The following is a 24129-nucleotide window of genomic DNA, read 5'->3' as shown; positions in this document are numbered from 1 at the left end:
CTTGTGTGTGGTATAAGGCAGGATCGTGATTCCTTCTTGTCCATATGAAAACCCAACTGAAGGAGCACCTTGCTGAAAACCTTCCTTCCCTCAGGGGCAGGCACGGGCACCTCCGCTGCAGTCAGGCAGCTAGGTCTGCAGCAGGTTTCTGGGCTGCTGGCTCTGTTGGTGCCAGTGTGAGGCCTGAGGCTTGCACGCCATCTCGTGACGGGAGCTTATACTGGGCAAGTCCTGAGAGCGGCCTGGTCCTCCTGCTTTGCTCCTCGCCTTCCTGATTGCCTGTCTGTCCCGGTTCTTTGCTTTTCCATAGGAATTTCAGACTTGGCAAGTCCAGTCTGTGTAGTGCCTGGTGGACTTGTGGTTGGCATGAGGTTGGATCTGTAGATGAATCTGGAGAGAACTGCTCTTGGAATGGGGCCTAGATGGCTCCCAGGCCACGCACATGGCGTCTCTATGTACCCAGGCATTTTTACTTCCTTTCAGCAGTGTTTTGTGATTTTCAGAATAGATCTTAAACGTATTTTGTAACATTTATTCCCAAGTCTCATGTTTTTTGAGGATTTTGAACATAGAGTTTTTTAAATTTCATTTTTATATTTTGTGCTGCTAGGACACAAAAATCCAGGTGGCTTCTGTGTTGGCCGTGTGGTCCTGCCAGGTGCTCAGCGCAGCCCCTACAGTAATTTCTGTTTCTTGTCAGAGTTTGGAGCAGTGACGTGTGAAAGCGATTGACCGTAGTGTTTCCTCTTTTTCGTGAGTTGCTTATGCGTCCTTTTCAGAGTTAAGTCTAGATAATGACTGGAAACACTGTATTGAGCTAGGAACTTGGAAGTTTGGATGAATTCCATAAATTGTGTAGAATCAAACCATTACGCACCATGTGATGGCAGAATGCAGGGCGGACTGCTGGGGCTGCAGAGTTTTTGGGAGCTCCCTTAGCAAACCTGCTTTTCCTTTGAAAAAGGAAAATCTGAGTCACTGGCCGAGGGCTCGGTGTGTCATCCTTGGCTGACTTGGCTCAGGGTTGCTGGTGAGGGTCCCGGAACACTTGGGCTCCTAGGAGCCAGAGAAGCAGGCTGAGGGGCTCTGCGGTACAGAGCCAGAGTCTGTAGATGCTGTTCCTGCCCGACTGGTGGGCACGGAAGGGAGGCCCACTCTGAGCTATGGTCATGGCTGTGGCCCCCACCTCACCTGGGCTCCGCACAGCCCCTGCTGCCTCCACCCAGCAGACCAAGCGCCCGGGGCCTTCACTTTTTGTTGGCAGGCACCTCTGCCATGGGGTCAAACCCGGCAGCTCCCCTTTCTCTTCCCAGCACCGAGTCCATCCTGCCCCACCAGGAGGGGCCTGCAGGTGCCTGTGCGCTGACAAAGAAGGACACACTGTGTCCTCTCAGTGGCACAGCTGGCAGCCTCTTCACAGCCTCCTGTCATATTGATCGTCATGATCTGTGTTCTTTTGGAAGGAGTTTCGGACGTGGCTGAGGGAGGAATGGGGGCGCACGCTGGAGGACATCTTCCACGAGCACATGCAGGAGCTCATCCTCATGAAGTTCATCTACACCAGTCAGTACGAGTGAGTGCGGCTCCTGCTCGGTGCTGGGGTGGCCGTCTTCTGGGGCATGCTGGGGGCGCAGGCCTTCCCGGTGGGTGCTGGGGCATAGTCCTCTGTTCCAGTGGGTGCTGGGATGTAGCCCTCCAGCTGGGTGCTGGGGTTCAGCCCTCTTTCCTGCTGGGGGTTGGGAGTGCAGCCCCTCTCTGGTGCTAGGAGCATAGTTCTCTCTTTCTGTGGGTGCTAGGGCACAGTCCTCCCTCTCCCAGTGGGTGCTCAGAACACAGCCCCTCTCTGTGGGTGCTGGGAGTGCAGGCCTCCCTGTAGCTGCTGTGGCACAGCCCCAGCCCCTGTCCTTCACCCGAGTATCTGTTTTTGTCTGATTTCTTGTCACCCCCACCAGCACTGGTGCTCTAGAGGTCAGCCCCGCTCAGCCCAGTGCGGGGGTCCCCTCCATGGTGACTTGAGCTCGTTTCCTCCGGGTAGTGGAGCAAACTGGCACTTCCTTTCCTCTCCTGCCTAAAGCTCTGCCCTGGCGCCAGTGCTCCCCTTAACCCCAGAAGTCTTGTTGGAAGCGGGCGTGCAGGAGGGTGGGGGGGGCGAGGGCTCCCCCAGGCGCACTGCTGCCCACAGGCCTGGTGGACACTTGGCCCTGGCTGAGCTGAGCTGCCCGCCCTACCCCGCCCTGCAAAGCTTGGCCCTGGCGCCTTGGGCGTTAGCAGTCCTGCCTGCCCTGTGAGGTCTCCTGCACTGACCCTCCCGCTCCCCACAGCAACTGCCTGACCTACCGCCGCATCTACCTGCCGCCCAGCCGCCCCGACGACCTCATCAAGCCTGGCCTCTTCAAAGGTACCTATGGCAGCCACGGCCTGGAGATCGTGATGCTCAGCTTCCACGGCCGGCGTGCCAGGGGCACCAAGATCACAGTGAGTAGCGGCTCCCCTGGTCGGCGGGGCTCTGGGAGCACCCGGCCCAACTGGGCCGTGGAGTCAGGGAACCTGGGCGGACACAGATCCCGGCACCCTTGCTCCTCAGAGTGAGCTTGCACCCGCAGCCCTGGGAGCTCGGGAAAGCAGATTCTCGGGCCCCAGCCAGCCCCACTGCACTGGAATGGCATTTCCACGAGACCCTCAGGGAGTCTGTGTGCTTCCAAGGTGGACTTTCCACACCACCGCTCAGCCTTGGCCAGCCTGGCAGCGCTGGGGGGTTTAGGAAGTGTGGACAGCAGACCCCACACAGGCTCAAATTTAATTGGGGACAGCCCAGGAAAGGGGCCCCTCTGGCAGCTGCATGGAGACCCTTGTGCTCGCAGACAGCTCCCACCGTCGGGGCTTCAGCAGCTCCTCTCCTTGGAGTGGCCTGAGGGTGGGCTGTGTGGTGAGCCCAACAGTATCGCCCCTCTCCCGGGGCTGTGAACAGGGGCTCATTGCCGCCTGCCAGGGCTCCTGGCACATGCTGCCCGCCTGCCCTGCGTGGTTATTGGGAATCCTGGCAGACAGCGCCTGAAGGGGCAGAGCCTCTTCCTCGACCCTCCAGGGATCAGGGCCACATCTGGCATGATGGGGCATTCCCTGGGCTCCAGAGTTTCGGCTCCCGGACTCCTCACAGAGTTTTGGGGCTGAAGCATCTTCCCAGGGCTGTGCCTTTCAGGTGGACAGATCCGGGCTGCCCCCTTGGGCTGCTGCCCGGCTCTGGGATGTTCTTTGAACTTCTCTGGGCGCAGTTGAGCAGGTGTGAGCCAGCCACCATCCTTAGGGGCACTCATAGGTGTCGCTGGCCCCCGCCACTTTCTAAGGGATTCTGAGATTTCTTCCTCCGTCAAGGATGCTGCTAAGTCAGTGGGAAGGCTGATGCCAGCTCACTCAACCAGAGGTGGGTCTCGGCTGGAGTCCGCACAGCGGTGCTGCTGCTGCTGGCCCGAGCCCTGCTGACCACCACCTGCTCCACAGGGCGACCCCAACATCCCTGCTGGGCAGCAGACGGTGGAGATCGACCTGAGGCACCGGATCCAGCTGCCCGACCTCGAGAACCAGCGCAACTTCAACGAGCTCTCCCGCCTTGTCCTGGAGGTGCGCGAGCGGGTGCGCCAGGAGCAGCAGGAAGGCGGGCACGAGGCGGGCGAGGGTCGCAGCCGGCAGGGACCCCGGGAGTCCCCGCCAAGCCCCGCCCAGCCCAGGGCAGAGGCACCCAGCAGGGGCCCAGACGGGACACCTGGCGAGGACAGTGGCGAGCCCAGGGATGCCTCGGCCGCAGCCGAGCAGCCTGCCCAGTGTGGGCAGGGCCAGCCGTTCGTGCTGCCCGTGGGCGTGAGCTCCAGGAACGAGGACTACCCCCGAACCTGCAGGATGTGGTAAGGATGCGGCGGGCGCTGGGGCCCGAGGGTGGGACAGCATGTGCTTCAGCGAGGTTCCCAGCCCCACACGCAGCACGGGCGGAGAGGGCCCGTGACCTCACAGAGGGCGGCAGCCAGTGCTTTGGGACAGGAGTGTGGGGCCTCTGACCCCTTGGGCCACGTCCCCCAGCACCTGAGCAGGCGGCCGCACAGCTGGGTCCTGTCCTGGAGGCTCCTGTCCGTCCACCCCTTCTGGGGTAGCTCAGAGCTCCAGGGGCACAAGGCCTCCAGACGCCTCACGTCCCTGCAGCAGTGCCGCTCCCCCAGTGGCTTCTAAAGCTACGTGTTTCCAGTCAGTCAAGTGAAAGATCAGGTAAACTGTCCAGCAGCTTTGAAAGCAGGAAATGAACAAGACCCCTTCCCCACCCGCCCCATGGAAAGCTCGTCTGGGTTGCCTGAGCGTCCACCCGCCCCGTGGAAAGCCTGCCTAGTTTGGTGTCCTCCTGGTCAGCGTCTTGCAGGTCACCTTCGGCCATCTCCCAGCGCGTGGTTCACATGCGGGTCCTGCTTTCCCGCCCCTTCCCTCCTCCCTGCCTGCCTCTGCTGAGCCGGGCCAGTGCCTGGGTGGCCAGTGGAGTGGACACCAGCTGAAACTGCGTGGGAGGGGCTGGCATTGCTGCTGCCCCTGCAGGGCTTGGGCGGCTGACATGGGACGAGGCCTGCGCAGCTCCCAGCTGGTGTCTTGCTGACTTTTTAAATACAGTCTTGTCTGGGCCACCGCCTTCAGTGCCCCAGGCCCCTTGCCGTTCAGGCTGCTCCTCATAGATGAACAAGGCCCTTGCCCCGTGTCCTTACCCTTTAGAGCTGTTTAAATTCAAATGAACTGAAATTGAATAAAATGAAAAATCCAGGCCCTCAGCCAACCAGGCCATGTTTCAAGTGCTTCACAGCCACACGTGGCTGGACAGTGCGGCTCTAGAACATTCCATCACCACAGAGGGTTCTGCTGGACAGTGGCCTTGGGGGCCATTTTGAGGGTCCACCTGTCAGTTTCCTGGCATCAAAGTCATTCTGCCATTGTCAAGTTACGAGTCATTTTCCTTTTACCTCCAAGCCATGCTGTCATGTGTCTGCATTTCCCGCTAAACTTGCCGTCATGGAGGGAAGGGTGCAACCGGCCCAGCTCCTGGAGGGGTTTGGATGTCTGGGTGGGGCTTTCTTCATGTTCCCATGTATGGTAATGGTGACGGGGGTTTAGAGAGAGAGGCATGCAAATAGTGTTGGAGTGTTGTTTTAGCTGATGTAAATGTTTGAATAGCTAAACAAGGAAAAAGCTCTGTTACCCTTCAAAAATCTCAAAACCCCCCATACTTCACAACCAGCTCAGACCCAGTTTGCGAGTCGCAGCACGTGTTGTGGCCACTGACCAGGAAGCCCTGTCCAGCCCCCTTCCCCAGCTAACCTGCAGGACAGTCCCTGCTGTGCTGAATATGGGGGCTCCTGGGCCCTTCCCTGTCTAGTTATGGGTCTGCAGGGCCTGGCCACGGCACCTGTACAGGGAGTGCCTATTGCTTTTGTTCTGACCACAGTGCGATGGCTGCACCTGCCTCTGGGCCCTGGAACTTCTCCCCGCACCTGAGAAGCCTCAGGCCCAGGTCCTGGTCCATGGGGCTGTTCTCCCCCGGGGCCTTTAGAGCCTCAGTGGGTGATTCCAGGCCAGTCCCTTACTTCTTGTCATCTGTTGGAAGAATTTAGCTGCTTACAAGACAGACACAAGTGTCTTCCTGTCTGATGTTGACCTCAAAGCCATAAGTGGGTAATTGCGAGTTCCTCCTTCGGAGTTAGTGTCAGCCGCAGGCTGTCTGTGTTAGAGCTCATTGTTTGTGTGGGGACATAACTCCCAGAAATGAAGATTTTTTTTTTCCACGTTGGGATTGCTTTATGAAACGTGTGTTTTGGATCAGAGCTCTTCGAACCTGCGGAGACCTCGTTTTCGTTCAGTGACTCCGCAGTGTGCAGTCAGTGGGTGAATCCCTCTCACGGGCACTGCGAGTCAGTGCCCATCCGCCGAGCAGCCCCGAGCTCTGGCCTCTGCGTCCATCATCAGGTGGGCTCAGCCCACGCCCCCAGCTGCCCCTTCAGAGACAGGCTCAGCCCACACCCCCAGCTGCCCCTGCAGAGACAGGCTGGCTCTGGGAGTCAGCTTCTGGCTGACGAATAGTGGATGTGGCTCTTGAGGCACAGAGGGGGTCGCAGAATGCTGGATGTGGAGTGCACTTGACTCAGCCCTCCCCTGGCTCACACTTTCCCTCTTGTTTCTGTTCAGTTTTTATGGCACAGGCCTCATCGCGGGCCACGGCTTCACCAGCCCTGAACGCACCCCCGGGGTCTTCATCCTCTTCGATGAGGACCGCTTCGGGTTCGTCTGGCTGGAGCTGAAATCCTTCAGCCTGTACAGCCGGGTCCAGGCCACCTTCCGGAACGCAGATGCGCCGTCCCCACAGGCCTTCGATGAGATGCTCAAGAACATTCAGTCCCTCACTTCCTGACCAGCCACGTCCTTGCGGCCACATCCCGGGCGGCGCTGGGGCTCTGGACTCTGACCTGTGAATAGAAGCAGCATGCACTTTGGAAATCTGGCCTTTCGACCAGAACGCACACCTCGTCGGGGGTCCCAGCCCAGCCACCCCCCAGCACTTTATGTAGAGAGCGTGACATAGACCTGCGTATTTGTCAGTGCCATGATGGAAGAAGCTGAGCATGTCTTACCAAAAAAGAGAGAACGAGCCGGAATACAGCGGATCTAGGGGGACAGCCGCGGGACCGCGTGAGAATTGAAGCCGTGGGGTTGCTGCACCCTGGGCTGGCGGATGGTTTTCTCAGGAAATAGGACCCTCCTCTGGCGCTCTTTTCCCGTGAGCGGGTAGAACGATAGACTGGGTCGTGTGTGACACATGTGTTGCCCTCCACCCCTGCTGGGGGAAGCCGGGCAGCAGTGGCCTCTGGGAGGGAGTCAGGAAGAGGCAGGCAGCTCAGGCAGCGCAGGTGTGACGGGCACAGTGTGCGGAGAGCAAGCTCGGGACGTTGATGGGATCTCAGGCTTGGGGCCGGGACTCTGGAGTGAATCCCCATTTCTCTACCGGCTTGCTTGGAGTTTGGACAGAAGCATTTCCCCTCTGATCTCAGCTTCCCCACCTGTGGAGTGGGCTTAGTGACCTGAGTCACTAGGGAATGTCACTGTGAATGCACGGCCCAGCCCACTCACCTGCCCCGGCCCCTTTTCTCTAGCTTTGGAGCCAAGGCCATCGTTCCAGCCACTTGACTGTCCTTGATGGCCTGTTCCAGACAGGGCGTTTGTTTTGTCCCTGCCTTCCTCCCTGCACACACATGGTGTCAAAACCAAGCTGTCGGCACTTCCTCCAGAATGCAAGACTCCAGACCTGCTTGTCTGAAGCAGTGTGTGGTCCACACAGGTGCCAGGAGTGCCCATAGGAGGTGACAAGGAAACCCCTTTGCAGGTGAGGGGATGGCTTTCTAGAAAAGCCACATCTGCATCTGGGGACACACTTTGGAAAGCGGGACCCTCCAGCTTGGAGACGCCGTGGACTGACGCCTCCAGGGCTGTGTGCCCCGTGTCGTGTTAACCTGCGTGTGGGGGCCCCGTCTGAGGTCTTGGCTGAGGTTGGCATCTCCTGAAGAACAGAGTACGGTGCCTGGAGCTGGCCCTTCCCCCAGCCCGCAGCCAGCTCTGTGCCTGAGTGGGCGTCCCCAGCAAGTCTTCCCTCTCTGCCGCTTGTCCTTGTGTCTGGGCTGCTCCAAGCCCTTGTGCTGCGCACCCTGGACACGTCCTGCTGGTGAGGGACCCTGGGAAGATGACAGTCTGTGTGCCTTTGTGTGGAGACCAACCTGAGGATGTCCTGGGAAATGTTTTCCTGGTGAATTTCTCCTTGACTGGCCTTTAAAAAAAAAAAAAAAGAATTCCCATTGCCCAGCCTCAGTGCATTTGGCAAATTCTTACTTCACGTCCCCGAGTCAGAGAATTGGCAAAGGCCCCTAAATGGTAATCTGGCTGGCCTGGGAGAAAGACTCAGGAGAAAAGCCAGTGGAGAAGGTGCCTCTCCAAGGCGGCAGCAGGGCCACCCACCTGTGAGCCACGCAGACCCCCAGGAGCTCCTGCCGGCTCTCGTATGTGGCCCCAGTTTCTAGCGGCTTTTGCAGCATTAGCCTACAAGCTTTGTCGCTCCCTGCCCTCTGTGGTGGTCACTGTTTTTCTCTCTTGCCAAATGAGGTGGTCCCTGAGTGACAGTGACTGTGGCCTTGCAGCCTGGAGGACCCTTGGCATGTAGACTTGGCACCTTTGGAGATTCACCATTGTTTAAATAAAATCAAGCAAATGCATTTTTACCAAGAGCCCGAGGCTGGCTCTAAGGGACCCAGTCCATCAGAGGTGCACCCTCTGGGGCTTGACAAGCACAGTGCAGGAGACGAGTGCTTCTGATTAAAGGAATCTCAGATCTCAAGTACGCTTCCAGTGTTTGGGTATAGAAATGGCTTCCACCCATCATGTCTCAGCCATGGGCTGTTGGTCAGCTCATGTGGCTCCTGGTTCTGGTGTGTGTGTTGGGGGGTCTGTCCGTGGTGGTGACCTGTGGTGATGCCAGGCAGGGCCAGAGCTACACAGCCAGGAAAGGGAGGCCTTTTTGGCCGCACAGCCAGTCCCTCCAGTTGTGACTACAGGCCTCGTGTTTTCCACTCCAACGCGTTCTTACCCAGTTCTTGGCTCCAGTTCTGTAGGGACACGCACAGAATCTGCACGTCTCAAAACACAGCAGCTTCCCTTATGGGGGAAGGCATCCACCCTCTCGGGAAGCTGCAGGTGAGAACTTGGAAGGGCTGATATCATCGGAGGGCAGCTGAGAGCTGGATAAAACCATTTCCAAGGAGGAGGCTGAGTAACCCAGTTCAGGACAGCCAAGCGCATTGGGCTTGATTGGGGAAGGTGGCAGGTGGAGCTGGGAGGTTGAGGCTCTCCACCTTTTGCACCACGGATGCCTTTCCCTCGCTGTGCCACTCCTCTGGGGCAGGATCAAGTCTGCTCTTTGGAGTGGGGCTGCCTGCAGTGCAGCTCTGCACGCCTGGACGTGCTTTTTGTCACTTGCTTAGAAATGATGTGATTGAAGATTTCGAACAGGTCATTGGAGGCTTTTCTGTACCGGTACTGAATGTTTGCACGAGGAAGTTGCAAATGACTTCTGTAGGCTGAGATTCAAGGCGGGTGGTATTGGGGTCCCTCAGAGCACCTGGGCCCTGACCTCAGCGTCCGCTGCTGTGTGTGAGTGGCTTTGCGGGCCTGGTGGCGGGAGAACCTCAGGCTCCCTATTCCTTGTTCCTGACCATGCCCTGGGCCCCTTCGGTCTGGCTGCGGCTCTGTGGTGTCCCTGCCCTGACACTGGGCACCTGCATCCCTAGCAAGCCCACCTGGCACACAAGGAGGGGGGGGCGGCTGTGGCCTTCCTCTAGCCACATGCCCTGCTGGCCGCTCCATTTCAGCTTTTGTGCAGAACTGGGTTGGAGCTGGAGGTTTTTCTCTGGGCACCTGCAGTTGTGCTGCAGCCGCCTGCGAGGGCCTTCCAGCCACTGGGTCTGGCTTCCCTGACTCCTTAGGGCTTGTTCACCCCCAGGCTTTCTCGCCTGCACATGGTTAGGCCATTTTCAGTGCTTGTGGGAGTCACGGACAGCAGCAGAACCTCCTCAGCCCCTTGGTTACTTCAGAACGCCTGCCCACATGCATCTTCCAAGCTTGTGTTGTCCTCATGGCTGCGGGGTCTCAGGTGTGAACAGGAGACTCTGAGCTGTGGCCCAAGGCTCTGCAGAAAGCAGCTAGGCTCTTCTAGGATGTTTCTATTCTGGTTGCTACCTTCATGGTGTAACTTTTAAGAACACTTATGGGAATGTGCTCATAGAACCATCACCTGCCCTGAGAATAAAACTCCTTGAATCACGATCAAGTCCAGTGTTTACGTGGCCCAGCCTGTCTTTACTCTGGGGAGAGACCAGGAACATCATTTTGACTACGTATCCTCAGAATTATTTAGAGAAGAAAGCAGCAGATAATTTCCATTCGGCTGGTACTTTTTTGTTTTTTTGGGACAGGGTCTCGCTCTGTCACCTGGGCTGGAGTGCAGAGGCATAATCACCGCTCACTGAGGCCTCGACCTCCTAGGCTCAAGCCATCTGCCCACATTAGCCTCCCAAATAGCTAGGACCACAGGTACCCACCACCACCACGCCTGGCTAACTTGTTTTTGTAGAGATGGGGATTTGCCATGTTGCTCAGGCTGGTCTTGAACTCTTGGGCGTAAGTAATCCACCCGCCTCTGCCTTCCAAAGTGCTGGGATTACAGGCGTGAGCCACTGCGCCCAGCCTTGGCCTGCACTTTGAATGGGAATGAGACTGTGCAAACCGTGGAATGACCCGTGTCACCCACAGCTCAGTGGCCTGCATGCCAGCCCTCTGGGGCTGTGGCCGGGAGACGAGCCAGAGCACGAGGGGGTCGGAGCCGTGTGGGTTTTGGCCTGATTCTGCATTTGGTTGTTCCTGGAGGCCATGTAGCCTGCCTGCGTTAGGAAAGCACTGTGCCATCTGATCGTGAGCCCCTCCGCGCCCCCGGTAAGGTGACCTTGCAGCAGGAGCTGTGCCCTGCCCGGGTGGGCACCCACTGGGTAGGACCGGAGCAAGCCTGGCAGCCGCCACCTGCACCCACGCACTTGTGTTTCTCCTCGCAGTTTTAAGTAAATCTGTTTTTGAAGGCTTGTTGTGTGTTTTGTGATTTGTTTCTTTGGGAACATGAGTCAGATGGAGGCGAGAGCCGTAAGCCATGCGGGCTGTCGGCCTGGGAACCCAGACTCCCAGCTTCTTGACAGAGTGTCAGATTTCCTGCATTGACAGAAGGGAGCATTGAAGGGATGCCTTGGAGCCCAGACAGTGGTTGTCCTTGTGTCCTTCCCTTTGACCTGGCATCAGAGGTATCTCCAGCCCCTAGCCTGGGACCCTGAGGGGTTTGAGCCCCAGTGGGTTTTCTTAGATTTAAGCCAAAGCGAGTTGCATTATCTGCGACCAGGATAGATACGGGAGGGAATGTGCTCAGAGCCAGGCAGACGAACTGAGGATCTCGTTTATCTTCTTTTCTGTTTACTAAAGTAATACGTTCTTGTAAACAGTACAAGTATTTAGCATACACAGCAAAAGTACCTCCTGTTCTCATCCCAGCCTCCCCATGACTCACTGCTGCTAATTAATGCTGTTAGCTTGGAATTGTAGAAAAAGGATGTTTTCCATGGAAATGCACTCAAAGTACACCATCGACTGGCAGAAAGTGGCAAGTGTGATTTTCCAAGTGTTGGCAGTGATGCCGGGGAACAGCAACGCAGGTGGGGCAGCTGTTTTGGGGACAGCTAGTACTAGCTCACGGCACTAAGGACACGGGCCCCGGGATTGGCAGCCAGGGCATGGGCCACGCAGGGGTGTTCATTGCTACACTGTGACAGCTGTCACAGGCCGGAAGGAGGCGGGTGGACTATGGGGAGCCACCCATGCTGTCACCTGGGGGACGGGCACACAGCCTTGTTCCGTTGCAAAACAAGTGAGAGATGGTATTGGTGTAACACGTAAAAATGCAAATACTTAATTTTTATCAATTCACGTGTGGTGTAAAGCTGAAGATATGCGTAGGAATAGTATGGTCACACCTAGAGGTGTCGGAGGGTAGAACTTCAACTCTGTTTTGCTTTAAAAAGATTAAGGCTCACACGGCAGAACTAGCGTCTATTCACCTGTTGATCCCAATAAGGGATTGTTGATTACGAGCCCTCCCATTTTCTGTGTAGTTCAGAAACAAGCCCCTCAGGCAGGACACAGTGCCCGGGGCAGTGACCTGCAGGCCCACCCACTGCCATCTCCGCTGGTCTCGGGGTTGCTGCACGGCCTGCCAGCTGTGGCTGCTTCCTGGGCCCTGAGTGCCTTCCAAGGAGAGCAGGCGATCGTGGGTCCCCGGCGGTGGGCGCTTCCTTCTCTACTTTCAGGTTTGCTGCTATTTCCTGGGGCCCGGGTCCTGTCCTGGGGCCAAGCCATGGGGTCATCCTCAGCTGCACGGGGCGTGCCAACTACAAACGAGTCACTCGCTACAAGCAGCACCATGCAGCCTCCTGTCTGGACGAGACCCTGTACCCTGCAGACTGGAGACACACCCCGATTTCCCAGGTCACGGGGAAGTGTGGATCTGATAAAGGACTAAATGCGGCATCTTTCATACGTTTCTCTTATTTTAAAATGAAAAAAAAAAAAATCAGGTCATGGGGAACGAGTAGAAGGCTGCTGCCTGCTGCAGTTCGCCCCTTGCTTTGAGAGCGTGGACAGCCCAGCCGGGGGACCTGCTCTGGGCCTGGGTACCGCAGCCTCACCCAGACACAAGGCAGAGGCTTTGTTCTCCAGGGATCTGACACCAGCGTCCCCCGGGGGCTCAGACCTTGGGCTTTTCTGTCTGCCGCTGGGGGTGAGGGGACAGCAGACGGGCAGCGAGGACTGGTGGCTGCCCAGGCTGGCCGTGCCTAACACCAGCGGGTGAGGCGGAGGCTGAGAAGGGATTGTGGCTGGGTCACCTGGGCCCAGATGGAGCTCACTCCTCCCTCTGGGGACCGCTTGGCTGTGCTGCCCTTGGAGGCATGGCACTTGGCCCACCCGATGGATGGCGGGGCTTCAGCCTTCCTCCCCTTGCAGGGGGTGGGGTGCCCGGGGTCCTCCCTTTGTCCCCTCCCCTTAGGGGACGTCCCTTTTTGCGGTGTGACCTCTAGTGGGTGTTTAGGGCCACTGCAGAGGGTTGCCCCCAGCCAGCAATGTGAAACAATGCCCTTTGGATAGTTTCCAAACCTACCCCCGCCCCCTCCCCATTTTGACTTGAAAATCGCCAAGTGACAGAAGGCAGCAATGCGTGTCCCTCTTATCTTTGCCTCTGTCTCTCTCCTTCCTGAGGGGGGCGATCCCTGGCGCCTTCCCTTCTTCCTTGTGTGCTGGCCTGGGCCCTCCCTGTTGCCGAAGCCCACCTGCACTGCCTCTGAGCCGCAGAGGTCCTGGAAGCAAGGTGGAAAGGCACTCGAGGGCCGGGGGAGGTGCCCCTGCAGTGTTGTCCCTCCCCACCAAACAAGGAGCCGGACTCTGCTGGGTGTTCTCCATGGCACCGTGTTTGGCAGACGTTAACCACGGAACAACCAGGGGTGCTGGTGTGGCTGGGATCAGCCCACTCCACAGGAGAGGAAGCAGCAGCGCAGACTGAGTAATTTGCCCAGGGTCACAAAGCCAGGGAGTATTAGCGCAGGGCCCCAGCCCCACAGCCTCACCTCTCCTGAACGTGCGCCTCTAGGAAGAGCCGCCGTCGGTGACTCAGTGTCAGCTGTTCTGGGACCCTGGCACCAAGTGTGGTGCTGAATCAGAAGCGCCAGCTCACAGAGTAGGTGCGGCCAGAGCAGTCCTGGCTGAAGCTGGGCGCTGATGAACTTGGATTGAAAATCTTGATTTGGGCTCAGCCAGAGAATGTATTGCTTATCAAACCACGACTTTTCCTTTCCTATATGAGGACTTCTAGGACCTTGAATTCGGTTCTCATATAAAAACACGACAGTGCTGTTTTACAGAAACACAGGGAGGCTCAGCCTGAGGCCACACGGCACACCACGGCTGCGTGGGAATAACACTGGCTCCTGGGACCCACAATTCAAGCCCGGAGCCAGCTAAGGCCTCTGATGGCGCAGCCCCCACGCCCCTCACAAATGTGGGTGGAGCTCAGTCAGCATCTGGCTTCGGCATGCACCCCTGCCTTTCCAGCCTGCGGCTCGGCTCCCCTTGCCCAGCCCCATGGCCTGATGTCCCGGCTGCATTCGCCTTGTCTGGGGCTCCTCTGGGCATCCAGAGTTGCTGCTTCCTGGCTCCTTCCAGATATTTACAGAAACTGCAGGTCCACAGAGGACAGACGGCTCTGCCCGCAGGGAGGACAGGCACCTGGTGCCCTTCCCACACATACCTGTGCCACTGGCCCCAGGTCTGGCTGGCCTGAGCTCTCCCTGCCTGGCCATGCTGATGAACATGCTCTTCCCAAGGAGCAGAGTCGGCGGGAAGAGGCAATGGACCCACCCAGGGCGTGAAGATGCTTCTCAGAGTGAGGCCTGGGAAGCAGCTTTTGGCCCCAGGGCCAAGCAGTAGGAACTGACAAAGCACGGGGGGCCCACCTGTGTGCACAGCCGAGCTGCAAACTCACAGTTGTCACATGAGAGCCCTACCCACTGCCTCAAGGGAGAAAACGGCTTGGCTCTAGGAGTCAGGCCTGCGGTGGGGCCCAGGCAGCCCTCACTGGCTGAGACCCTTGCAGTGTTCTCGATGCTCAAGCCTTGTAGGCTTCCCTCGGGGCAGGGTGTCACCTCGGCAGCTGGTGTTTGCGGCCAGGTGAATCTGTGCGCCGGGCCGCTCCGTGCGTTGTGGGAGGTTGAGCAGCATCCTTGGCCCCAACAATGGATGGCCGTCCCTCCCACCTGTCAGCCAACAGGCCCCAGACGGGTCAGGTGTCCCCTGGGCCACTGGGCGCTAGTGGGTTGTTAACCTGCACCTTCCATGCGACAAATGGTGCCAAGCATTGGGGACACGGCAGTGAACAGTGACGGCTCTTCCCCAACACAGGCCACACACATCATGTCCCGGAATATGTGCTCTTGTGGCCGCCCCGGTCAGACACATCAGGAGGCAGTGGACTCCCAGGTGCAGGGAGGGTCAGGGCTGAGGTGGAAGTGGACCGGGGCAGTCATGTGCTGCTTGGCTCCGGTGACACCTGGCCCAGCACCTGGTGGGTGAGGAGAGGCAAGTGAGATGCTGTGTCCTCAGTTGTCCTCCTCTCCACCTGGGAGGCACGTAATTCCCAGAAACCTCAGCAGGGGCCGACTCTGCACTGGCCAGGGCTGGCCCCACGCCACCCAGGAACCAACCGTGGCCCAAGGAAAGGAGTTTCCGTGAGGCTTGAGTCTGTCATGGCTCCCCTGCAGTTCCGGGGCTACCTTCCCTGGGCACGTTCCACCCAGTTCCTGAGCAAAGCAAAGAGGCACTGGCCCCTGGGTCACCATCTACCATGGAGTCGGATTGCTCCCATGGCTTGGGTGGGTGTGAAGCTCGGCGTCACCAGGGAGCTGTCGGGAGAGATGCTCACCCCCGTTCCCGCACGCTGAGCTGTGGCTTTTGGGGAGGGGGTTTGAGCATTTGTAGTTTCCAAGGCCCCCAGAGCAGCTGTCCTGTGGCCGTTACCTGCCGCCATCGCACTAAACAACGCACCTCCATTTCAACATCTCTGGGGAAGAGGATTCCAGAGAACACACTTCAGGGAAACGCACAATTTTACACGCCCAGCTAGCAGTCCTTTGCTCTTTAGTGAGAAAGGGTTGAGCTGTCCTTTTTCCTTCCTTTTAAAAAGCATTTGGGCTGGGAGCGGTGCCTCACGCCTGTAATCCCAGCATTTTGGGAGGCCGAGGCAGGGGGATCACTTGAGGTCAGGAATTTGAGACCAGCCTGGCCAACATGGTGAAGCTCTGTCTCTACCAAAAAATACAAAAATTAGCCGGGTGTGGTGGCGCACGCCTGTAATCCCAGCGACTTGGGAGACTGAGGTGGGAGAGATGCTTGAGCCTGAGAGGCAGAGGTTGCAGTTGGCTGAGATTGCGCCACTGCACTCCAGCCTGGGTGACAGTGGGACATCCTGTCTCTTAAAAAAAAAAAGCAAGACGTGTTTCCCCACCCCTCAAGGACAGTGTTTGCCCGTCCGTGGGTAGCGGCACTGCGCTGACAATGCGGGACTTTGGCCCAATGCCCTGAGATCCATCCGCGGTGTGACTGCAGAGCAGGATTCACAGGGTGGAGGCGCCACAATGGATCTGTGTCCCCAGAAAGAATATTTGCAGTTTCCAGTTGGACTTTATGAATAAAATCGCTATAAACATCTGTGTGATTTTTTTCTGTGGACCTAAGTTTTCATTCCTTTAAATACCTAAAAGTGGGACTGCTGGGTCACATGGTAAGCACGTGCTGCATCAGAGAAACTGCCACGTTCTCCAGAGCAGAGTCCTCTTGTGCCACATTGTCACCATCCCGTACCATGTACTCAGCATTTTTTTTTTGAGACGGAGTCTTGCTCTGTCACCCAGGCTGGAGTGCAGTGGTGTGATCTCGGCTCACTGCAACCTCCACCTCCTGGGTTCAAGTGATTCTCTTGCCTCAGTCTCCCGAGTAGCTGGGATTACAGGCATAAGCCACCACGCCCGGCTAAGTTTTGGCAGTTTTAGTAGAGACGGGGTTTCACCATGTTGGTCAGGCTGGTCTCGAACTCCTGATCTCGTGATCCGCCCACCTCGGCCTCCTAAAGTGTTGGGATTACAGGCGTGAGCCACCGCGCCTGGCCCTGTGTTCTTTATTTCAGCCATTCTGAGAGGTGCGTGGTGAAAACTCATTGTGAGTTTAGTCTGCCCTTCCCTAGGGACTAAAAACGTTGAGCCTCTCTCAGTGTGCTCAGCTGCCGTTCCTGTTTGGCAGCGGGTCTGTTCAAAACTTCCACACAGTGCGTGGAAAACTTCCCCCAGCTACTCGGGGGGCTGAGGTGGGAGGATCTCTTGAACCCAGGAGTTCCAGGCTGCAGTGAGCCATGATTGCATCACTGTGCTCCAGCCTGGGTGACACAGCGAGACACTCACAACACAAAACAAAAAAACCTACAGAAACCCAAAAACCCCCAAGACTTTTAGCACATTCCTTGACAGAAAATTTGAATTAGGGGAGGCAAAGGGAGACTGAAGGAAGACACAAGGAGTTGGAAGGTGAAAGGGAAAAGTGCAGGGACAGAGTGGGGAGCTTGGGAGACTCAGGACAAGCCCCTGCACGCGTGAGCAGCTTGGTCCCGGGAGCTGGAAACTGACGGGTAATTCTGCAGAGAGTACAGGAGCTTTTCCCAAAATTCACAACAGCCCAATAAATCCTTCTTGCCTCTCAAGTGTCCCTAGGAGCACAGTTTGGGTACTAAGAAAAAAGTCCGTTAGTGAGTTTCACTTGCCCAAGACAGGTAATTTTTAAAGTTTCCTCATCTGTAAGATGGTGACAGTAACCTGCCTCATAGGTTACTGTGAGGAGTAAATGAGTTAAATACAGAGAGCATCCAGACTAGTACCTGGCACATAAGAAACTTTCACAGTATTAACTACCATCACCATCATCATAATCACCACAACCATAATCACCACCACCATTGTCATCATCACCATCCCATCACCACCATCACATCACTATCACCACCACCACCACCATCACATCACTATCATCACCATCACCATCACCTCCGTCCCATCACCACCATCATCACCATCATGATCACCACCACCACCATCACCATCATCATCACCACCATCATCATCACCATCACCACCATCACCACCACCACCATCATCATCATCTGAAAACTCTAAACCTGCTTTGCCCAAAGTCTACTCTTGGTGACACACCCGTTGTGTGAACCTTAAATAGGGAGCTCAGTCAAGGCCTCCTTGTGAAGATGACACAGTAGAGACCTAGATGCAGTGAGGTAGCCCTGAGACACTTGGGGAAGAGCAATTCAGGCAGAGGGAGCAGCAGGTGCAAGGCCATGGTGGTGTAAGAAAGCAGCACTGGGCACTGAGGCTGGAACGAGGAGGAGGAATGCAGTAGGAAATGAGGGCAGAGCAGGAACCAGGGCGAGGGTGCATCAGTGTGCGGGTGTGTGATGTGGGAGCATGCATGTGTGTGCTGTTAGTAGCTAGACACAGATCTCACAGTGCTCTGTGGGTCACAGCAAGGACTGTGGCTGTCTCTGGGCCCCACAGGAGCCCCTGGAGGCTCCACATTGAGAATGGTCTTCAGGCAAGGAAGGTGGAGGTGGGAGACGCCCACTGAGAAGGCTGCTGCATGCATTCTGGTCTGAACCCAAGTGGGGTCGTGAGAGTCCTGGGAAGTGACGAACTCTGGGTGGAGTTGGGGACTCCAAGAGACAGTGCTAGGATAGCGGGTCCTCGGTGCCATGTGATGGGGCTGGGAGGATGACACGGTAACAGAGGTATCTGGAAATTAGCAAACTCAGAGTGTGGCTGTTCTGCGTGGCTATGCCCCTTTTCATGCTGCTGTGGTAACAGCAAAGAGGAGGAGGATGATGACGCTGTGTCTGCCTCAGCAGACGGCACAAAGATGAAGTAAGGGAAGACCCAGATGGCCCTTGGAAGACGTGTAAACTGCCACGATTGGAGAGACTGTGAGAATAAGGGGAGATGATGAAGCCAGCGACCCCTAGAGGAACAGATAAGGGTTCCTCTAGGAACCAGCAGAGGCACCCAGAACAAACGTCTGTAGCGGGCATCGGTCACATGACACAGATAATTAAGGGGCGGTGAACACAAAACGCAAACAGACACAAGTCAGAGGCACCTGGGTGATCTTGACCTCATTACTCCGGGATCCAGCCTGGGAAGGGACTGTTCAAAGAGACCCCAAAAGTATCTCCAGTGAAAGGCCTGAGATTTTTATTATTTTCATTTCTTTTTTTTTTGAGACAAGAGTCTTGCTCTGTTGCCAAGGCTGGAGTGCAATGGCATGATCTTGGCTCACTGCATCCTCTGTCTCCTGGGTTCAAGTGATTGTCATGCCTCAGACACCAAGTAGCTGGGATTATAGATGCGTGCCACCATGCTGGCTGGTTTTTAAATTTTTAGTAGAGACAGGGTTTCACCATGTTGGCCAGGCTGGTGTCAAACACCTGACTTCAAGTGATCCACCTGCCTCGGCCTCCCAAAGTGCTGGGATTACAGGCGTGAGCCACCACAGCCAGCCGAGACCTAAGATTTTTTAAAATTACAGTTCTTATTTTGGTTTCATTTCACTTTTTTGAGATGGAGTCATGCTCCGTCGCCCAGGCTGGAGTGCAGTGGTGCGATCTGGGCTTACTGCAACCTCTACCTCCCAGATTCAAGCGATTCTCCTGCCTCGGCCTCCTAAGTAGCTGGGATTACAGGTGCCTGCCACCACACCCAGCCTAGGTTTCAGTTTAAAAACCACATTTTTACTTTATCCCCAAGACTTGAGTTTGTAGAACTCCTTTTCTATGCCTGCCATGGGTTGAATTAGGCAAGATTATCCTGGAATAACAAGCCAACCCGAAAGAAAATGACAAACTGTCAGTTCTTTTCTGGTTTGGCAGTGCTGTGTGCGTCTGTGGAAACGTCTGCAAAGCTGGAGAGAGAGAAATGCACAAATGTGTGGAAGTGGCGTCCTCCCCCGTCAAACCTCTGGGGGAAGCACTGTGCAAGGTCTGGTGGACCTGTCCCAGGCCCTGCTTTGCACACTGACACCGTGTGGCTGTGTGGCTCTGCACGGGGCTGGGGCAGCACTGAGGACGGCGCTGTTCCTGGAGGATGTGTCTGTCTGCCTTGCTCCTCGTCCACCCACAGGGCCTTAGGGGCTGAAAACTCACTTGTTTTTTTTCCCTTAAGGATGTGATGCTTTTTTTTTTTTTTTTTAAGACGGAGTCTTGCTGTATTGCCCAGACTGGAGTACAGTGGTGTGGTCTCAGCTCACTGCAACCTCTGCTTCATGGGTTCAAGTGATTCTCCTGCCTCAGCCTCCCGAGTAGCTGGGATTACAGGCACCTGCCACCACACCCAGCTAATTTTTGTTATTTTTAGTAGAGACAGGGTTTCACCACGTTGGCCAGGCTGATCTCAAACTCCTGACCTCAAGTGATCTGCCTGCCTTGGCCTCCTGAAGTGCTGGGATTACAGGCGAGTCACTGCGCCTGGCCGAGGATGTGATGCTGTCTTGGCAACCAGCTCTACGGTACAGAGAGGTGTCCCCACTCTGTCCCCTACCCCTGGCCTCTTCAAATCCTGACAGAGGGTCAATGACAGCTCTTCCCTGTGGGATTAAGCCTTCGTTTTCAGTGGATGACGAATCCTTTTCCCTCTCCACGGGAGCTTTACATCTCTAGGAAATTTCAAGTCGGAAAGTAAGCGTCTGGAAGGGAACGTCCCACCTGCCACCCTCCTGGTGTTCTGGAAACCTCAGCAGGGCCACTCCTGCTCTCCTTCCTGCTCACTTCCCGGCATCCACACAGGGTGTTTTCTTCTAAAGATCTTGCTAGCACTTGCTGAGCCTCATGCTGCTGCAGCCAGCCAGTGACTCTTGCATCAGCGCCTGGCACACATCTCCCTCTGCCCACCAGGTCTTGGAGGGTCACTGCTCTCAGCTCTGAACCAGCCCTGGCTCTGGTCGCTGGTGTGTGGCACAGATGCAGGTGACATGGAGCTTCGTAGTAGTCAGAACAGGCCCTTCCATGCAGCAGCATCATAGTCAGAGGCTGTCTTTGTCTGGGTTCCCCTAAGGAGGGGACAGACCTTGAGATGAGGATCTGCAAGTGGTTTACTGGGCAGATGATCCGGAAACACAGGTGGTGGGTGGGGAGGTGGGATGGGAAGACAGGAGGCGGAACAACAGGCATGACCAAGAAGGTCAGGACGTAGGCGGCTGGAGCCGTCCTGCAGGGGATGGCAGGAGCCAGTGCAGAACACGTCCTGAAGTTGTCCTGACTGCAGTGGAGCGGCTGGAACATTCACCCCACCCTGTCACTGCTGAGGGCTGTCCCCACACATGGGTCAAGCAACTCTCGTAGCCGGAAAGAGCCATTAGCAGGTGAAAGTGAGGCTGTTTGCCTCAGTGGCCCACTGCTTCTCTGCCCTGTCTAGCCAGGTTGATGGTCCCCTCTGGTCTGGGGTGGCTCCTGCTGCTCAGGTGTCAGGCCTCTCTGCAGGGCCACTGCTAGCCCAGGGTGCTCCTGTGTAAACTCACACATGGTGCTCCTTTGGAGCAGGCTAAGGCCCAGGCTGGGGTGCATGACTGGGTGAGCTGAGCACGGAGGAAATGCAAGCCTCACTTGGGTTCCTGGCAAGGGATCCTTGATTGGTGAAGAAGCCACACAACTGTGCCCAGGTGCCCTGCTTCTGTCTGGGTATAGGCTGCCCGGGGAGGTGTGATCTGGGAGGAACCTGCAATTCTCTTCCTGGAATCAAGGAGGTTCTGTAGGCATGACTTGGGTCCCCATTACCTTGGGTTCACAGAGATCTCATTCTGTTCCTCTTTCCCTCTACTTGGGGGTTTTGGAAACAAAAGCCTAGAACAGGCAGTGGTAGTGGCCAAACTTCCAGCCTGAAGCACACTCACGTCACAAACTGACGTGTGCTGACTCTGTGTCTGGCCTTTTTTTTTTTTTTTTTTCCCTTGAGACAAGGTCTGGCCCAGTCACCCAGGCTGGACGGAATCATGGCTCATTGCATCCTCAGGCCCCCGGGCTTAACTGATCCTTCCACCTCAACTTCCCAAGTAGCTGGGACCACAGGCATGTGCCACCATGCCTAATTTTTAAATTTTTTGCAGAGACAAGGTCTCACTATGTTGCCAAGGCTGGTCTCAAACTCCTGAGCTCAAGTGATCTTCCCACCTTGGCCTCCCAAAGTGCTGGGATTACAGATGTGAGCTACCATGCCAGTCCCTGGTTTTTAAGCATTTTTTTTTGAAACGGAGTCTTGCTCTGTCGCCCAGGCTGGAGTGCAGTGGCCAGATCTCAGCTCACTGCAAGCTCTGCCTCCCGGGTTTACGCCATTCTCCTGCCTCAGCCTCCCGAGTAGCTGGGACTACAGGCGCCCGCCACCTCGCCCGGCTAGTTTTTTGTATTTTTTTTTTTTAGTAGAGACGGGGTTTCACCGTGTTAGTCAGGATGGTCTCGATCTCCTGACCTTGTGATCCGCCCACCTCAGCCTCCCAAAGTGCTGGGATTACAGGCTTGAGCTACCGCGCCCGGCCTTTAAGCACTTTTCATGCTCTTTCATGTCTGATCTTCTCAAACTTGGTTCTATGGTTATCATTATTTTACACACAAAACTGAAGCTCAGAAAAGTTAGGCAACTTGTCTGATACCTGTCTCTGGTAAGAGGCAGAGCAAGGATTGGGATCTAGGCCTTGTTACTCAGAACACAGGGCAGAGGCCGGGCTAGGTGGCTCAAGCCTGTAATCCCAGCATTTTGGGAGGCCGAGGCGGGCGGATCACAAGGTCAGGAGATCGAGACCATCCTGGCTAACATGGTAAAACCCCGTCTCTACTAAAAATACAAAAAATTAGCCGGGCGTGGTGGCGGGCGCCTGTAGTCCCAGCTACTCGGAGACTGAGGCGGGAGAATGGCATGAACCCGGGAGGCGGAGCTTGCAGTGAGCCGAGATCGCGCCACTGCACTCCAGCCTGGGCAACAGAGCAAGGCTCCGTCTCAAAAAAAAAAAAAAAAAAAAAGAACACAGGGCAGGGTGGCTGGAGTTTCCTTCACATCCCCAGCCTGTGTCATGATGGATTTGCTTTCCTGGTTTTGAATGTCACACACGTGGAATTTTCTGTACCTTCTGGGGTCTGACTTCATTGTGCGCTTCATCCACATTGTTGTGGGTTGTGGTTGTGGGTGCCCTTTTCCATTGTTGCACAAAATCTCCTCTCTGTGAACATACCACACTTCCTTTTTAAAATCTTTTCTCCTATGGATGGACATCTGGGTCATTTCCAGTTTGGGGCCATCAGGAAGAAAGTTGCTGTGGGTAGTTTTGTTAATGTCTTCTGGTATGCATAAGCTCTCATTTCTCTTGGGTGAGGTGAGGAATTAGTTGGTCATCGGACATTCATATGTTTAGGTTTTGTAAATACTGCCAGTTTGCCAGTGTGGTTGTATCAATTTTATGAGCAATGTATGAGGGTTCCAGCTGCGACATCCTTGACAAACTAGGTAGCGTCAGGCCTTTTAATTTTAGCCATCCTTGGGTGGGTGAGAGCAGTGAAGAGCCATTCTTGACATGGAATGACAAGACCTAGTGTGCCAGAGGTGAAGGCCTGAGCGTCCAGGGGAGCATGAGCCTGTCTTCTATGCCTTGCTGTGCTACAGCAATGTTTCAGTGTGCTCAGGAGGAAAACAGACAGCAGAGAAGCCGAGTGCTCCAAAGTGGGCAGAAATGAGACAGGCATAAATAAAGTGCTAGGCTAATAGTGAGACTCTTGGATAATTTTGTCATTAGCTACAAAGAGGGCAGTGACAACATGATTTACACACACACACACACACACACACACACACACACACACACGGGGTGGGGTATCTGAAATATTCAGCAGCTAGTATGGTAGGGGCACTGCCTAATCAGTATGGATGCTGGCCAGGAGAGGATGTGTGTATGTGCTGGCTGGAAACTCAGTCCTGCTCATAGGTCATGATCTTAATGATTAAATAAGCCAAGAAATCCCAGAGGGCAGTGCCCGGCAGCACCCTGTTTACTCTGTGGCTAGAATGCAGCACACTGAAGTATCGCCCATCAGGGTTAGAGGTGCTCGTGATGGTTTAGGCAAATACAAGTATTAATCCAGAGTATCAGAGTCTGCATGAAAATACTGAAAAGTCAGGGTATACCCAATCGTTTCCAAGAAATACAAATTGGAACTGGCAATAACTTAAAATAATTAGAGAGGCAGAGAGCACTGGGTTTTACTAAAATATTAAGACATTAATATTTTATGCGTCCTGTCTCCATGTCAGCAACTGCGCAAAGTACACGCGTTCAAGCGAAAAGAGCGGGTGGGGTGGGAAGGCTAATGACCAGCCAGAGCTTCGGCGCTTGCACGCCCAGGCCACCGGGTGACGACTGCTTCCAATTCCGCGGCCTTTAAACCTCAGGTTGTTGTTTTTTTTTTAATAAAAAAACCTATTTCTCTAAAAGTCACGATTCGAGCCCCACCTGAGGACGCAGCGATCCAGCGCCAACTCCTTTATCTATAAAGGAATGCCTTTACCATAAGCGCCTATGCAAGACGCAGGGCCCCGCGCGGACTGCTCCCACCTCTTTCTCTCCTTGCAGGGTACTGAGGCCCTGGCTGGTGCGGCCGGTGGCTCCTCCGGCCCATCAGTCGGAAATGATGAGTGGCTCCAGCGGCCGGGGTCTGCAGAACCTACCCCACCGTGAATAGCAGCCCTACACAGCCGCGCTCTGACCCGCTGACCCCGCGTCTCTGCGCGAGGGACCAGTCAGCCGCCAGCTAGGTTCACATACCTAGAAGGCCATTTTTGATTGGCT

At 55.7% G+C, this 24129-nt stretch overlaps 1 protein-coding gene across 6 annotated transcripts in view; it reads left to right on the top strand.

Annotated features, from left to right (window-relative positions):
• FBXO31 (F-box protein 31) overlaps positions 1-10692 on the top strand; it is a 55563-nt gene extending 44871 nt beyond the window's left edge. For all 6 annotated transcript variants that reach the window (XM_023228985.3, XM_023228984.3, XM_023228983.3 and 3 more), the window contains 4 exons: positions 1464-1573; positions 2322-2475; positions 3499-3899; positions 6208-10692. In XM_023228985.3, coding sequence (XP_023084753.1) covers positions 1464-1573; positions 2322-2475; positions 3499-3899; positions 6208-6430 — 888 coding nt within the window. In that variant the 3' untranslated portion in view covers positions 6431-10692. The remainder of the gene's footprint in view (positions 1-1463; positions 1574-2321; positions 2476-3498; positions 3900-6207) is intronic.
• Positions 10693-24129: the final 13437 nt, after the last annotated feature.

This window comes from Piliocolobus tephrosceles, chromosome 17, assembly GCF_002776525.5.
Source record: "Piliocolobus tephrosceles isolate RC106 chromosome 17, ASM277652v3, whole genome shotgun sequence".
Classification (NCBI taxonomy): Eukaryota; Metazoa; Chordata; class Mammalia; order Primates; family Cercopithecidae; genus Piliocolobus; species Piliocolobus tephrosceles.
Note: the sequence above shows the minus strand (reverse complement) of the source record. Positions and strands in the feature narration are given on the sequence as shown.